This window comes from Lissotriton helveticus, chromosome 5_1 (genome assembly GCF_964261635.1).
Source record: "Lissotriton helveticus chromosome 5_1, aLisHel1.1, whole genome shotgun sequence".
Taxonomy (NCBI): domain Eukaryota; kingdom Metazoa; phylum Chordata; class Amphibia; order Caudata; family Salamandridae; genus Lissotriton; species Lissotriton helveticus.
The window spans coordinates 1,775,112,204-1,775,127,926 of NC_136065.1; the positions used below are offsets into that span (position 1 = coordinate 1,775,112,204).

Consider the following 15,723-nt stretch of genomic DNA (forward strand, 5'->3'; position numbering starts at 1 on the left):
TCAGTCGAAGAGCCAGGTTTTGAGATCCTTCCTGAATTGGGTTAGCGACTGGAATAGCCAGAGGTGGAGAGGCAGGGTGTTCCAGGTTTTGGCGGCGAGGTAGGAGAAGGATCTTTCTCCGGTCCTGGTCTTGCTGATCCGATGAACGGTGGTGAGGGCCAGTTCGACAGAGCGGAGGTGTCTAGTGGGAATGTGGGATGAGAGGCGGTGGTTGAGGTATGCTGGTCCAGCGTCATGGAGGGCTTAGTAGGCATGTGTGAGGAGCTTGAACGTGACTCCTTTGTTGTCTGGGAGCCAGTGGAGTTCTTGCAGGTGTTCGGAGATGTGGCTGCGGCGGGGATGTTGAGGACCAGTCTGGCTGAGGCGTTCTGAACATTCTGTAGTTTCCTGAGCAGTTTCTGTGTGACGCCTGCGTAGAGTGATTTGCTGCAGTACAGTCCGCTGCTGATGAGTGCGGAGGTGACCGTCTTTATGGCCTCAGTGGGGATCCATCTGAATGTCTTTTCGAAGCAGGTGAAGAGTGTGGGAGCACGATGAGGAGACGGCGTTGATCTGGTGGTTCATCGTGAGCGAGGAGTCCAGTAGGATGCCGAGGTTTTGTGAGTGGTCCTTGGGTGTGTTGGGGCGGTTCCTAATGCGTCGGGCCACCAGGAGTCTTCCCAGGCAGAGAAGTTGGGCCCCAGGATGAGGACTTCAGTCTTGTCCAAGTTGAGCTTGAGGCCGCTGTCTTTCATCCAGGTAGCAACTTCCTTTATCCCGTTGTGAAAGTTTTTTCTGGTTATTGTGGGTTTGTTGGTGAGGGAGAGGATCAGCTGGGTCTCCGCATAGGAGACAATGTTCAGTCTGTGATTCTTGACTATGGCTGTGAGCGGGCTATGTAGACTTTGAAGAGGGTGGTTCTCAGGGAGTAGCCCTGGGGGACTCAGCAGCCGATCTCCGTGGGTTCTGAGAGGAACGTGGTTGTCTGACTCGCTGTGTTGTACTGGTAAGGACGGAACGATCCGGTCCAGGGCTTTGTCGCAGATGCTGGCGTCATGGAGTTTCGTGCATAGGGTGCGGTGGGAGACTGTATCAAAGACAGGCAAGAGGTCTAGGATGAAGAGGGCGACTGTTTCTCCCCGGTCGAGGAGTGAGCGGATGTAATCGGTGGTGGCGAGGAGGGTGGTCTCTGTGCTGTGGTGGCTTCGGAAGCCGGATTGGGAGGAGTCCAGGACTTGGTTGGCTTCGATGAACTTGGATTGTTGGGTGTTGAAGGCATTCTCGATGACCTTGGCTGGGAAGGGAAGCAGGAAGATGGGTCTGAAATTCTTGAAGTCTGTTTGGTCGGTGGACGGTTTCTTCAGCAGGGGGTGATCGCTGCGATGGAGGTGGTGGCTCTGTGGAAGATGAGGTGGGGCAGGGATTCAGGGGGGCTCCAGAGTTAATGCTTTTCATGGTCTTGAGAGTGTCTGTGGTGAGCGGGCTCCAGTTGACTAAGATGTGTTGGGGAGCGTTGTTGTCTCATGTGGTCGTGGTGGGAGTGATGGGTGGGTCTTGGTTGTCAAAGCTGTCGTAGATCTGCTTTATCTTGTGGTGGAAGTAGGTGCCAAGTTTGTTGCAGCGGTCTTTGGAGGTCGGGACTAATGTGGTCTCGCTGTTGGGTTTGGGGAACTCCTTGAAGATGGCAAAGAGTTCTTTGCTGTTGTATGTGTTGGCGTTGATTCTGTCTTGGAAGGTGTTTTTTTTGTAGTTTTGAGGAGGAGGAGTTGGTGTACCAGGACGGCTGCTTTGAGGGCTGCATGGCCTTCCAGGGTTTTGTTGTTCCTCCATCTCTTTTTGAGCCGTGTACATGTGAGTCTGGACTCGTGGAAGGCACCAGGGAACCAACTGGCTTCCTTGGAGTGTTGCTTGCCGGGTGCTTTATTGAGGGGCGCCAGCCTGTCAGAATAGTTGGAGATCCATCGGTGGAGGTTGCGTGCTGCGATATTGGCGTCGTTGGATGTCTACTGTGTGGTTGTGCTGAGGGAGGCAGTGAGATGTTCTTCTGTGATCTTGTTCCAGTTACATTGCGGGTGTGGTGGTGTACGGTGGATTTGGTGAAGGCGAAAGGAACGCAGTGGTGGTTGTTCTTGAGGAATTTGGAGATGTGACTGTAGGTGATGTTTTCACTGGCGGAGAAGATTGGATCGAGCATGTGTCCTGCTACATGGGTCGGAGAGGTGACTAGCTGCTTGAGTCCGATGTTGGCAAGGTTCTCCAGATGCTATGCAGTGTTCTGGTCTTTGGGGTTATCCAGGTGGAAGTTGAGGTCTCCAAATAGGATGTAATCGTTAGATGCGAGGGCCTGGGGTAAGATGAAGTCGGTGAAGGGCAGGAGGCCTGTGTAGACGAGGGTGCCGCAGAGGGTAGTGTTTTGGTTGGTCTGGACCTGGAAGTGAAGATGTTCCATGGTTGTTGTTTTGTTATCCGGGTGGGTGGTCAGGTGGAGGGAGTTCTTGTGGACGATGGCAATGCCGCCTCCTGGTCAGTCAGTGAGGTCCTTACGGGTGGTCTTGTAACCGCTGAGATTGGCAGGGGCAATGACCATGTCTGAGCTCCAGCTGGCATTGGTCCAGGTTTTCGTGAGGAAAGCGATGTCGGGGGAGATGGAGGCTTCATTGTGTGTTGCGCTCTCCAGGAGGGTATACAATTGGTTACCTATTTGGACAGATTGTTTTGCTTTTTGCTTTTTTTATAGCGAGCTGCTGAGGGCATTACCAGTTGTTAATGGTACTGACCGAGAGTTGCAGGCCCAAGCTACTCCATTGTATTCAGTGGGACTCTTTGCATTCTAGTGTTCTCATCCATTTTCCATTGTGGTCAATTGTGAGAGCTTGAGATCGTTCTCAGTAAGATGGCTGTTTCTATGCTTAGTAGAAGTGGCTATGTTGGCCTTTGAAGCAGGCATCCCATCCATGAATAATATGAAGGTTCAGGGAAAAACTTGTGGATTAAGCTTGTTTACCAAGACTAAAGCACAATCCAGCGAATTGGTACAGCCACCTTTCTCCATATCTGGCGATGTCTACACGTTATGAAGTAATGACCTTTTGGTTATGAGCTGATGTAACTAGGTTCTGTGAATTTAAGGAAAGTTATAGACATTAATACATTAAAATACAAACTTCTTTTCAGATGGTCTTGTACTTGTAGAATTTATCAATGTAGGGTGAAAGGATCCACTCCAAAGACCGGGAATACTGGCTAGCCAAAGAATCAAACAATGTGGTTGATTTCAAGTGCTCCAAAATACTTTTTTACAGGCCTCAACCTCCTCTGGTAAATTCAGTTTATTGTTTGGCATTCCTTCAAGGCTTTCCTTATTACTGCCTAGAATGGATAACCAGTGAAGTCCTAAATTCCTCACTACCAGACCACTGATTGCAGTTGATAATGCTATCGGAGCTGTCCTTGTGCACCCTTGATAGTAATGCTAAAAAATGCAGCCAAAAAATTGACATTTATTACAGCTGTCGCTCCCCATAATAGAATGTGGGCAAGCTACTATCTTGCGGCAGAAGGCTCAGCCATGGAGTAGTGAAGGAAAACGCAGTGCCAATTTTAAATATGAAACCTCTTTTAGCAGCAATGTTGCCACGTTCCCGCAAGTCTTTCTTCTTTAAAGACCTCCATATCCTGAAGTCCAAGGGAAAAGAAAGTCTGTTTCTGTAACACTGTGGACTAGGTACGAAGGGATGGAATGGCTTGAAGGCGTGCATTGGAGCAAACACATTTTCAAGCGTTGTTTTGCATCACACTCTCTGTCTTGGAATCTATACTGGCTAGAGCAACTACCTAAGAGAATAAATGGGAGCAACCAGAAAACGATGATCACTTATAGAAGTACTTTGGTTCGGTTGTAGCTCGGTTATGTAGGCTGAAGAATAACCAAGAATGTACAAATTAACTGTAAATGTGAAGACTGTAGAACTGAAAACTAGGATAGCAATAACTTGAATTTAAAGTAGATTCGATTAGCAAAGGAAAAATCTATAAAAACCAGTTAGAATATGGCCATCTTTAAGACAGCGTAATGTTTTGCTTTTTGTTTTGTACGGCAGTCAAAATCTGCATAGCATTTGAAACCAACGATGCTGTTTGTAGAGTTCTCAGTTCCTGACGGATATGTCTGGGAGCAAGTCTGTCCAGAGTAAAGGAGTATCTTCCCATCACAGTAGTCCACTTGTACCTGCAGCAATATAGCATACCAATGCCGGTAGAATAGTACCTGTGGAAACTCTATTAGGGCGTGCCCCTGAGGCCTCAGAGGAAAACACTAAACCTACTCAAGTTTCATAGTACATAGAATGAAAGTGAAGGGAAAAAGTAAATGGAGGAGATGGGGAGTTGAGCAGGGATGTGGGAAAGAAGCTAGAGCTTAGCCATGTGAGGACCTTAAAAGTAACCCACAAAGTCTAAAGTAAACAATGCACAGCAAATATTCCTGTACCTAATGTATAGTTCAAAAATATAGACCATAAATGAGAAGGGCCAGATTCACAAAGATTGCCCGATGACTCTTAATTAATCTTTAAAGAAAGTGAATTTGGCTCAGAGAGAAAAAATCAAACCTAGCATAATACTTAACTGGGAGAAGTATGGAGGAAGATGGTATTTCTACTGAAGCTGCTTTTATTTTCTGTCTTGTTTGTTGTCCTCACTATGCTATAGTGGTGCCTTTCTATACTAATACTTGCTATCTAGTAGTGAGATATTAAAGAAATGCGTCTATGATGTTGGCATTTTTGCTTCACTTTAATATTTAAAATGTGTTTAATTACGACCTCCCAACCCCTGTCAAAAGCTTTCAAATGCAGATAGTTTTTACAAGACCTCATCATCTATAAGCAATAAAGGGGTAGGAATATTAGCTGATATGAGAGCATCCGCTGAGATAATTTGTCTAGCTAATGATAAAGATAGTGTTGGTTGCAAAAAAAGGGAAAAAATAATAGGCACAACTTTTATGATTTTTGTTGCTTTTCATTAAAACCAAAAATCTGTTCTTCCAATGACCATTTCTATTTCCTCTATTTTTGGACCGTGAAAACTGCTCCATACTTTTAGCGATCTTGTCCGAGTATATTCTCATGATCTTTACTCTATATAGTTTCCATGTCGGAGGGCAATGTGCTGCAGCTCAGCTTTCCTCAACATCAATGGCCTCCTGTGCTTTGTCTATATTTGTTAGTGGTGATTGCTGAACATCCGAAACTGCAATGTTCTTCTCAACTGCGAGGATGATTCAGGTCCAGAAAAATACTTTGATGCTCCGATAACTATGAAACTTTGAAGTATCCGTGGTTAAAATATTAGCTAAGCATCTTCACTGTCCAGAGTCACAACGCCTGTGACTAGGCTCAACAGGCCTTGCTTGAGAGGAGCCGGTCCTCTGCTCTATGCAGTACAAAATGTTATCATCCCCTTGATAGTTTAGTCTTCCGATGTACAAATATATATCCCAACTTGGAAACCTCACCAATTAGTGGAAGGTGTTTGAGGTGCAAAGTGTTGTGACTATTAACCAGACATCTTGTTTTATTGTGCAATTTAAATGTCTTCCGTTATTGTGAATCTGCATTATTTTGCTTATAGCAGTTATGCCTCAGTATTTGTAATCCTAAAATACAGCCTACACATTCATGTCTACTTATGCAGCACTGCTAGTTCATTGCTTTGACAATTTCACACTTGGCTTGAGTTTTGTGTACAGTTTTAGGTGGCCAGTGCATTATATAAACGCACAAAATATTGCACGCCTGCGCTTCTACATGCGAACGAATGCTGCAAGCAACATTTCATCAAATGGAGTGGGGTGCACAGCCAGCTGTTTGGTTGAGAGCACAGCGTATCAATACAGTGCGATTTTACAGTTGGATTGCATTTTATTGTTTATTGTAAAATTGAGTAAAACAACTAACCTACTGCTCGTGCTCCACTTCCTTGTTGCAAATATAATGCATCAATGGAGATTGCCCATCATATTGGAGGCCGCCTCTTAAAGTGCTTTTTATGTATTTATTTTTTGCTACAATGCTTGCTGCCCATTTTTAGGTCTCACCATTTTTTAAAAGTTCCTATCTTGTGACTATCTTGTGCTTTTACTCTCCTTCGCCTTTCCAGACCAATGAAGAAGCTTTGGAATCTGTAGATGCCTCCCCGAGAAGGGACGCCATGAGCACCTTCTTGCCAGAGAGTAACTGTTATGACCTACTCACCATCATAGGTAATAATGCATTCTGTACATTTCTTCTCAACATTCTGATGGCTCAGTCCCCAAATCTAAATGTTTCATATGGATACTGTTTGGAAATCTTTGCAACTGTAAGCATGGTAGCATTTAAGATCAACAATATAATGGACTCTAGGATGTGACTTTTGCACGACAACATTGTAATAAATAGCAAGCCTTGAAAAGTTAAAGTGTATGGGGTAGGCATCTTATGGAATGGCATGAATGGGTCTTAATCGCAAAAAGCTATTTGTAAGTAAAGGACAGTATAATAACAGACAGATCAGATGCTAAACAAGAGCAGGTATAATTATTTATAATCATAAAGTTAATACAGACTATCGCGACATGTTTTCTATAAAACTTGGATGGCTCTCCATGTATGCAATAAAAATAGGTCCCAACTTTCACGCTGACTGCTTTATTCTGTGAGTTTGAGAGGGAGATATTAATAAAATGGTGTTTTGCAAGACAGGCATTAATACTTGATGAATATTACTTTGTATCAGACGTGTAGTTTTCTTTACTAAGAATCTCTATTTTCGTAAGCATTTGGCTTCTTTATTGGCGTCTCATTATTTGTATTTTATTTTTGCCATGTTATTCAGTAAACTTGCCTCATGATTTAGTCCTTTACGACTGCCCTAGAAGTGTGGCCCTCCCCATGAGTGATGAGCCTATTAAGGTTCTAAATTTATATAGTACACACACTGTTCTTGGGTAAATGATCAATGTGAGGAAGTTGGGGATTTGAAGGTTATGGCATGGAAAGGTTCACACAAACCAATTTAAAATCACGGTTATGGCACTGAAAAGTTCAGGCTAAATTTAAAGTCCGAAGATTGGACCACGAAACCAATTCGGCAATAGACTCAGTCCAGCGAACAACCCTTCTTGGTCCAATAGACGTGAAAACCCACAGTTTATGCCACTCAGACATGTTGTGTGTTATTATTGAATCCTACAACAAATTCTACTGTTTAGTATGAATCTTAATAGACTCCGATGAGAACGGACAAATAGGATGTGAAATACCTTGGTTAAGTCAAGAAAGGCAGATCATCAGTGTTCCTTAAGGAAGGGAATAATGGAGTGCATAAGAGTTTAATACTTTCATTGTTCTATTGAAGTAGTAAAATTGATCGACCAAAAGCAGACTAGGAATTAAACCGTAGGCATGTCATCTTTTTGTACTCCTAGTTTTTTTCTGTTTTTTCAGGTCATGGGTTCGAGGAGTTAATGACAGTGAATCTGGGCAGGTATAAGCCGACTGGGGAGTATGTGACTGTACGTAGGATTAACCTGGAGTCTTGCAGCAATGAGATGGTGAATTACCTTCAGGTAACTTACAAGCTGTGAAACTCTAGATCAAGATGTCTGGGAGTGCATTAAGAAATGGCCATTGCTAACTGATGCTTCTTTGAGTATGCTAGTATTTTCTGTGTGCTGAACAGCAGGCTATTGAGGTGCATCTCACAACCAAGTAGAACTTCGGATGAACTGCAGGTGGATATTGTGTTGTTATAATTCAATCCCGTTAACTTGGAAATAGTGACTGAAGAAAAGTGTTCTATGTCTCATGGCCCCCCTCTCCTTTAAAAAATACACACAAAGGCCCAACCCCGGGGGATAAGGTCCACCGGGCATTTATCGGCCTTGTGAGAGGGGGGCCTCCCTGACTGTTTGTGTTTTTTTTTTTTATTAAAAAAGGGTGAGGCTCTGGGGGGTTGGGGTCCCTGGAACCCAAAAGGGTTAAGGTCCACGTTAAGGTCCACGTGGCCCCTCTGCTTAACTCCCCCACACAGAGATAAGAATTCCTCCCAGCTAGCCTTGAGCTTTGCTTGCTTAAACAGAAAATGCTATCTCTTCCCCTGTGCTAAAGTAACAGCAGTATACAGAGGACTACATCTCTATCTCCCCTGCCGGCACTGCAACAAACAGAGGACTACTGTCTCGATCTGAACTATGTGGCGGCCATTTTAGACTAGTCTCTGTTGGAAAGAATGTCTGCCTATCATTGCAGTATTACACTCCTAGCTTAAGTTTGAACTTTTTTAAGACATGGATTGCTACCTCTTTTGTGAAAGAGTGTTTTGCCATCATAGCAGTACTACACTCCTAGCGTTATCTTGAACATTTGTTATGTACAGATTGCTACTTTATATATGAAAGATTGTTTGCATATCATTGCAGTATTATACCTATAACGGTAGACAGACAGAGGACTAATATCTTAGCAGCAGACAGAGGACTAATATCTCTATCTCCCCTTGCCTGCATGGTTGTGAAGGGAAGCTGCTCTCCCCTGCTATCGAAGCAACAGCAACAAACAGAGGTCTACTGTCTCGATCTGTACTACCTGGCGGCCATTTTAGACTAGTCTCTATTGGACTTTAGTATTTTAGACTAGCGTGAAAGAATGTCTGCCTATTATTGTAGTATTATACTTCTACCTATATTTTGAACATATGTATCGCGCAGATTGCTACCTCATATATGAAAGAATGTCTGCCTATTATTGCAGTATTACACTCCTAGCTTTATTTTGAACATTTGTAATGCACAGAATGAGAATACTTTTTTTCTGCATTTGACTTTGGTTTGCAATTGTATTTTGTTACTGACACACGTACCTCACATATTTTTGACTACACACTACTGTCACTTTCGACTCAGGTATTTTACTGCCTGCATAGGTATTTTATGTTATTCCAGTATATTATTTATATTATAGGCTATCACTAGTGACACTCACTAGTGTCTTCCTTGGCCCTGTAACTAGCGGTTGACAGTTTGTACTATCGTCCTATTTCCTACTCCTAACACCACAGCCTCTATAAAATGGAGCTCAACGGCAAGCACACTTTTAGAATTAACTACCCCTCCACTCCTCTCTCCAAAAATGCCACTAAACGTTTTAAACACAACTTCTTGAGGTCGCACCCTGAAACACCCTTTGCCGACACTTACTTCTCACCGGGCAATGGAGCCCTGAATACTGATATCATCTTCCACACCTCACGCAGAGCCCAATGGAGAAAAACTTTCCTATCCCTACTCAGTCTCCACCACTAGGAAAACAACTCATGGCCTAATTCTCACCATCACACCTTCCCACCTCTTCCCTGGCAGGTCTACCATTACTATCTACAATAACGGGATTGTCCTAATCCAATCCACGGACAAGAACCTGGAATTACTAGACAACCTGTTCCCCAAGTTCAAAGAGCACCTCTCCAAGCTGCGGACCCCCACCCAGAACTCCGCCAGCACTATCACCCCTGATGTCGCAGCCACCACCTACTACACTTCTACGCCTAGCACCCAAGTAAATGGCCCACCTGCTGTTAACGCCCCCCATTCCCCAAGGACAGTCACAAATAACCCCACCGCACATACTAGCAGCCCCTCTAACATGACCCTTCTTATCCCCACTCATACCCCCTCCATCCCTCCCCCCCCGGACAGACCATCCCCCACCCACAACACACCACCATCTGAACAAGCCACCGCCCAAAGTTTATCCACCCCCCTCCTCCCATCCCCCCCACGACAGACACCTCTCCCTCCCCACTCCCACCCACGAGTCTCTCACACCCGACACAACAACTCCCACCCACAACACGCCTACATCTGCACACACCATCACTCGGAGTTTATCCACCCATCCCCCCCACGGCAGACACCTCTCCCTTCCCTGCTCCCTCCCCACTCCCACTCACAACTCTATCTCCCTCCCAACAAAAGATACAGAACATACCTCCTCCCTTACCTTAGCATCCCCCTCTCTCCCACCTCCTATTCTCAGCCCTCACTACCCTCCTGTCTCCCCCACTGTCCTCAGCCTTCACTCACTCTTCTACTCACCGGCACCGTCTCCCACTGAAGTCACTACCTATGCTTCCCACCCACCGCCTGTCTCACCTACATCACCCACACCCCTCGCCCACAAACACGTCCACACCTTGAATACCATCCCACTCATTAGCACCGCGGAACCCCTCAACAACGCTAGTATACCCCCCCCCCGCCGATACCCTGCCTGCTCTCCAGCTCACCACTCAACCACTCACCAACGGCTCTCTCCACCAACACCTTCCCCAATGACCCTCCTGACCTGACTTTATCCACCCTCCAACAAGTCAAAGTGGAAATCTTACAAATCAAAAAAGACATTCACGCAATCAAAGACCTTCTCTCCTCACAGCCCAGTCTACCTTCCACCATCCCACTACCCTACAAACGACGCACCCTCCCTACATACCCTCGCCCCCGACGACACCAGCAATGGCCTACTATCCCCGTTCGCAATAATTCCCACCGCCCCCGTCGTGTTCTCAACCCCTTGTCGGACCGCGACCTATGCTCTCTCCTACGCTCTTATGGCCCAGGTCCGGTAAAAGACTTTTCCAACCCACACATCCCCATACCCACAATTCTTACAAACCCTCTAAGGCCCCCAACACTCAACAACAGAGGCTCCGTCCCTAACAACCTCAGAAAAGTTCCCCTCACACTAGAAAGCTCGACCACCCTTCTCTCTCCCAAACTCAAATGCATCCTACTAAACTGCAGATCGGCCCAGAGACATTCCTCTGACATCGTGGATCTCGTCTCAGATAGGGATCTGGACCTAGCCATTCTAACGGAAACGTGGGTCACTGAAGCCTCTACCCCGATTATGGACATACTAGTCCCCCCCAATTATCACATCATTAGGCTGGACAGGTCTCCTGGCAAGACGGGCGGGGGAATTGCATGCATTTTTAGGAGCAACCTCTCCGTTACTCAAGTCACCTCCCCCTCCCTTTCCTCCTGTGAACTCCTCTGCCTCGACATCACCAGTGAGGGCAAACAAGTCTGTGCTTTACATCTCATCTATCACCCGCCTGGTGACAATCTCATATTCACCCAACAATTCATGGACCTGATCACTTCCAATGCCGGTCGGCAGACCACTCAAGTCTACCTGGGTGACTTCAATCTCCACTGGAACGATCAGAAAGACACCACGGTGAATAGTCTCAAAACTTTCCTCAATGCGCTTGACCTCACCCAAGTATGCGATAAACCAACACACGACAAAGGCGCGATACTCGATCTCATCATTGCCAAAGAGAACGCTATTCAACTGGAGGCGATTCTACCCTGCGATTGGTCAGATCACCACATTATCACCTTCTTTATCAACGAAAAAGTTAAACCTAACCCTACTCAACCAATCAAAACCAAAACATGGAAAAGAGATTTGAAGAATCTCAACCCCTCTACCCTACCTCCCCACATCGGCAACCTCCTCCTTCCCCCTTCAGGGGCCTCAGATGTTCAATCACTGACTGACCACTACCTTGACTCTATGAATACAATAGTCAATGAAGTCGCCCCTCTGCAACTGAAGAGAGTCTCCACCAAAATCTCTAACCCCTGGTATGATGACAGACTCAATGACGAAAGGCGTAATATGCGAATGGCAGAGCGCACCTGGAGATCGGACCCTTCAGCACTGCATCTCAAAAAGCTTAAGAACAAGAGAAATGCCTACTTTAGGAAAATAAAGCGCACAAAGTCGGACTTCTTCAGCCGCCAGTTGGACCAAGCGAAGAACAGGCCAAGAAAACTGTTCGAGCTAATCAAGACCCAAACAAAGGCACAACCCACACAATCAAACAGCACAACAAACGACACCCCACATTGTGAAGCCTTCTCTGCTTTCTTTAAACTAAAGACTGACAACATAAGAAATGACCTCATCATGGATGTTAGCCGATACCCCAACCACACCAGAATGGCAGACACTCAACCTAAAAACAAAGCATCCTGGCAGTACTTCGATACCTATTCGGAAGAAGAAATACACAAACTGCTCTGCACCTTGAAGCCCTCTAATCACCTCACAGACCCTCTACCTGCTAATGCTGTAAAAGACTTTATCCCCTTGCTCCTCCCTCTCTGGACCAAGATCATCAACAGCTCTTTGCAACAAGGCCACATTCCAGACTCCCTTAAGGTGGGGCAAGTCACGCCTATACTCAAGAAACCTACAGCTGATCCGTCTGACCTAAACAACTATCGGCCCATCACCAATATCCCCACCCTGGCCAAACTGCTGGAGAAATGTGTCCAACTCCAACTAACAAAACACATTGATCAATTTGACCTCCTCAACCCTCATCAATCAGGCTTCAGAGCGAAACATAGCACGGAAACAGCTATGACACACATAATTGATGACGCCCTCCAAATTCTGGATCGCAATGAGTCCTGCCTCCTCATCCTTCTTGACCTCTCGTCAGCATTTGACACGGTCAAACATGAGAACTTGCTGGAGCTGCTAAGCACTAGAATGGGGCTATCGGGAACTGTTCTCAAGTGGTTTTCGTCCTTCCTTCACAATCGGTCTCAGAGGTTCAAGATCGACAATGTGCTATCTACACCTGTGCCTGCAGATCTAGGTGTCCCACAAGGATCCACCCTCTCCCCTACACTGTTCAACCTCGTTATGGAACCGCTCGCCACCTTGCTTCAAGCATCCATTGTTCAATTCCATATGTACGCCGATGACACACAACTCTATCTAAAGTTACAATCCCCGGAAGATATCAAACATCTGAATTCCACGCTTATTAACACCCAATCATGGCTGGCCGATAATCACCTCAAACTAAATGCTCTGAAAACTGAGTTCCTACTCATCACACCCCCGGCAAAAATCTCCACCACCCAAACCTGGCTCAACAACCTAACAGCACTCAATGTCCAACCTACCATCGTGGACTCGGCGAAATCCCTAGGCATCACACTCGACGCCAAGCTCAACATGCAGCAGCACGTCAGCAAAGCCACAAAAGCAGCTAATTTCCAAATTCACACACTGAGGAAAATCAAACCCTTCCTCCCGGCCAAAGACTTCCAAACTGCTGTACAAGCTTTAGTCATCCCTCGAATAGACTACGGAATTGCGGCCCTCAGCGGTCTCCCGCTATCCACAACAGCACCCTTAAGAGCCTCGCTGAACGCTGCCGCGAGACTCATTACTGGCTCTAGAAAGCATTCGCACATATCCCCAGACTTAAAGTCCCTAAAATGGCTGCCTTTTGAAGCCAGAATACAGCTAAAAATTGCAGTTATGACACACGCGGCCGTGCACCACAAGGCACCCAACTACCTTGCTCAAAAGGTGTCTATATCAGGAGGTTCGAGATCCAATAGGAGTACAAAAAATCTACTCCTGAAACCTCGTAGATTCCGGAAAGTGAAAACTTACAAGCGCTCCTTCTCAGGAATGGCACCCAGGATCTGGAATGTGCTCCCTCCTGAAACCAGGCTGATCTCCTCCACTGCACTCTTCAAGAAAGAGGTGAAAACAATCCTTCTGGCCAAGATCTCCTGATCGCTATAGATGTTGGTTCAGAGACTCTGCATTGCTTTGTATCACTGCTCACCCTATCCCTTGGCACTATACTCTACTTGTTGGGGGCACTACTACGCTACTCTCTTACTACCGTCCAAGATATGATACACGTTGGTTTACTGATCCACCTGAACACCTCTGTAGTGGGATCAATGACTTGTGCTGTCCTATATTACTTCCTTACCTGATTGTATATGGATTGGTTTTATGTATGTTTTTATTATCCATGTTATTACCATGTTATTGACTATTATACTGTTCCCATTATCTCTGTTGACTCCTACTGCCCCTACCCTGTCTTTGTGAAGCGCTCTGATATCTGTAAGGATCCTGTTCGCGCTATATAAAACTTTGAATAAATAAATAAATAAGGGAAAGGGGCCACACAGCCCCCCTCCTTATATAACCTTAAAATAAAAACTAAGCCGGCAACTCCCTGGAGGCCCCGCCCCCTCTCACCACTATTCTGCAAACATACCACTTGGTGCGCTGTTGGTTGGGGGTGAAGTCCCCTTCACTCCTGAGGGTCCTTGGGGCCTACTAGCCCACCTGTTAACTCAAGTAATCCCCACACTGTGGGATTGCTGAGAGATGGTCGAAGGCAACACCCCTTTTTCTAACACTCTGCAAACGCGCCGCGCAATGCTGGGATAAGGGGGCGATGAGATCCCTTTGCATCCTGAGGGCCTCAGGACTAAAGTGGATTTCATCCCCAAAGCAGCAGTGTGCCAGAAGGTTCGTTCGCAGGGTGGTGGAGAATGGGCATATGGTCTCTGACCGCCTCTCCGCAATCCAGCTGTGTGGGGCTTACTGGAGGTAACAGAAGGGCTAGTTGGCCCCCAGGGACCCTCAAGAGGCAAGGGGACTTCATCCCCCAAATAGTAGTAAGTCAGGAGGCTGTTTGCAGAGTGGTGGAGAAAGGGGTCGGTCCTCTGACGACCTCTCAGCAATCCCACTGTGTGGGGTTTACTGATGGTAACTGGTCGGCTAGTTGGCCCCTTTGGACCCTCACCAGCGAAGGGAACTTCATCCCCCCATCAAGAGCATTCCGGAAGGTGTGGTTGCAGAGTGGTGGTGAAAGGTGGTGTGGCTTGTTATCAGAACTCATTAATCCTGCTGTATGGGACTTAATGCAGGTAATGGGAGGGGTAGTTGCCCCCTGAGGACGTCCTTACGGGCCAACCACCCTTCCTGTTACCTCCAGTAGGTCCCACACACCAGGATTGTTGAGAAGTTGTCAGAGGGCACGCACCTTTCCTCCACCACTCTGCAAATGTGCCTCCGGGCGCACTACTAGTTGGGGATAAAGATCCCTTGGCTACAGAGAGACCTTGTGGGCCAAGAAGCCCTCCTGGTACATCCTGTAAGCCATACACAGCGGAATTCCCGAGAGCTGGTCAAAGGCCCATCCCCCTTTCTCCAACACTCTGCAAATGCGATTGCTAGTTAAAAAACCCTAGAAATTCACTTAAAAAAACAAAGGTTTCAGGGCAGTTATATTTAGGCTGACATTTCACTCGTACAAAACCAGAGAAATTCAGCCTTTATAGTTAGCTGAGTTAACTATACCTAGTGTCCCCACAGTGTACTGCTTATGACCTCACAAATTACATCACTCATGACCTGATCAGTGACATCACTGATGACATCAGAGTTGACATAATCCACTGACTGTGAAAGTTTGATAAACTAATTTCTCCTAGTCAGCTGGGCCTTGGCTAGCTTCCTGTGGAGGCTAGCTCCTTTTGCAGACAGGTAGGGCTGATGGATATCCTATCCACCGTACTACAACTGCCACTGGATATAATGCACTAGTAATACGTGGCTAGCAGGAAAATGGTTCCACAGGCACTCCCAGGTATAGAAATATACCTAGGTATTGGTCCGTTGCGGAAGGAGAATGGCAATAATAGTAAAGTTCCTGACTTTAGGCCTGGTTTAGAGTTTGGCGGATGGGTTACTCCCTCACAAACGGAACGGATATCCTGTCTGTTGTATTACAAGTGCATTATATCCAGTGGCACTTGTAGTATGGTGGACAGGATATCCGTCAGGTTTGTGA

At 46.2% G+C, this 15,723-nt stretch overlaps 1 protein-coding gene across 5 annotated transcripts in view; it reads left to right on the forward strand.

Moving 5' to 3' along the window:
• The window catches only part of STRADA (STE20 related adaptor alpha), a 231,010-nt gene that overhangs the window by 68,787 nt on the left and 146,500 nt on the right, over positions 1-15,723 (forward strand). For all 5 annotated transcript variants that reach the window (XM_078645053.1, XM_078645057.1, XM_078645055.1 and 2 more), the window contains 2 exons: positions 6,142-6,244; positions 7,470-7,591. In XM_078645053.1, coding sequence (XP_078501179.1) covers positions 6,142-6,244; positions 7,470-7,591 — 225 coding nt within the window. The remainder of the gene's footprint in view (positions 1-6,141; positions 6,245-7,469; positions 7,592-15,723) is intronic.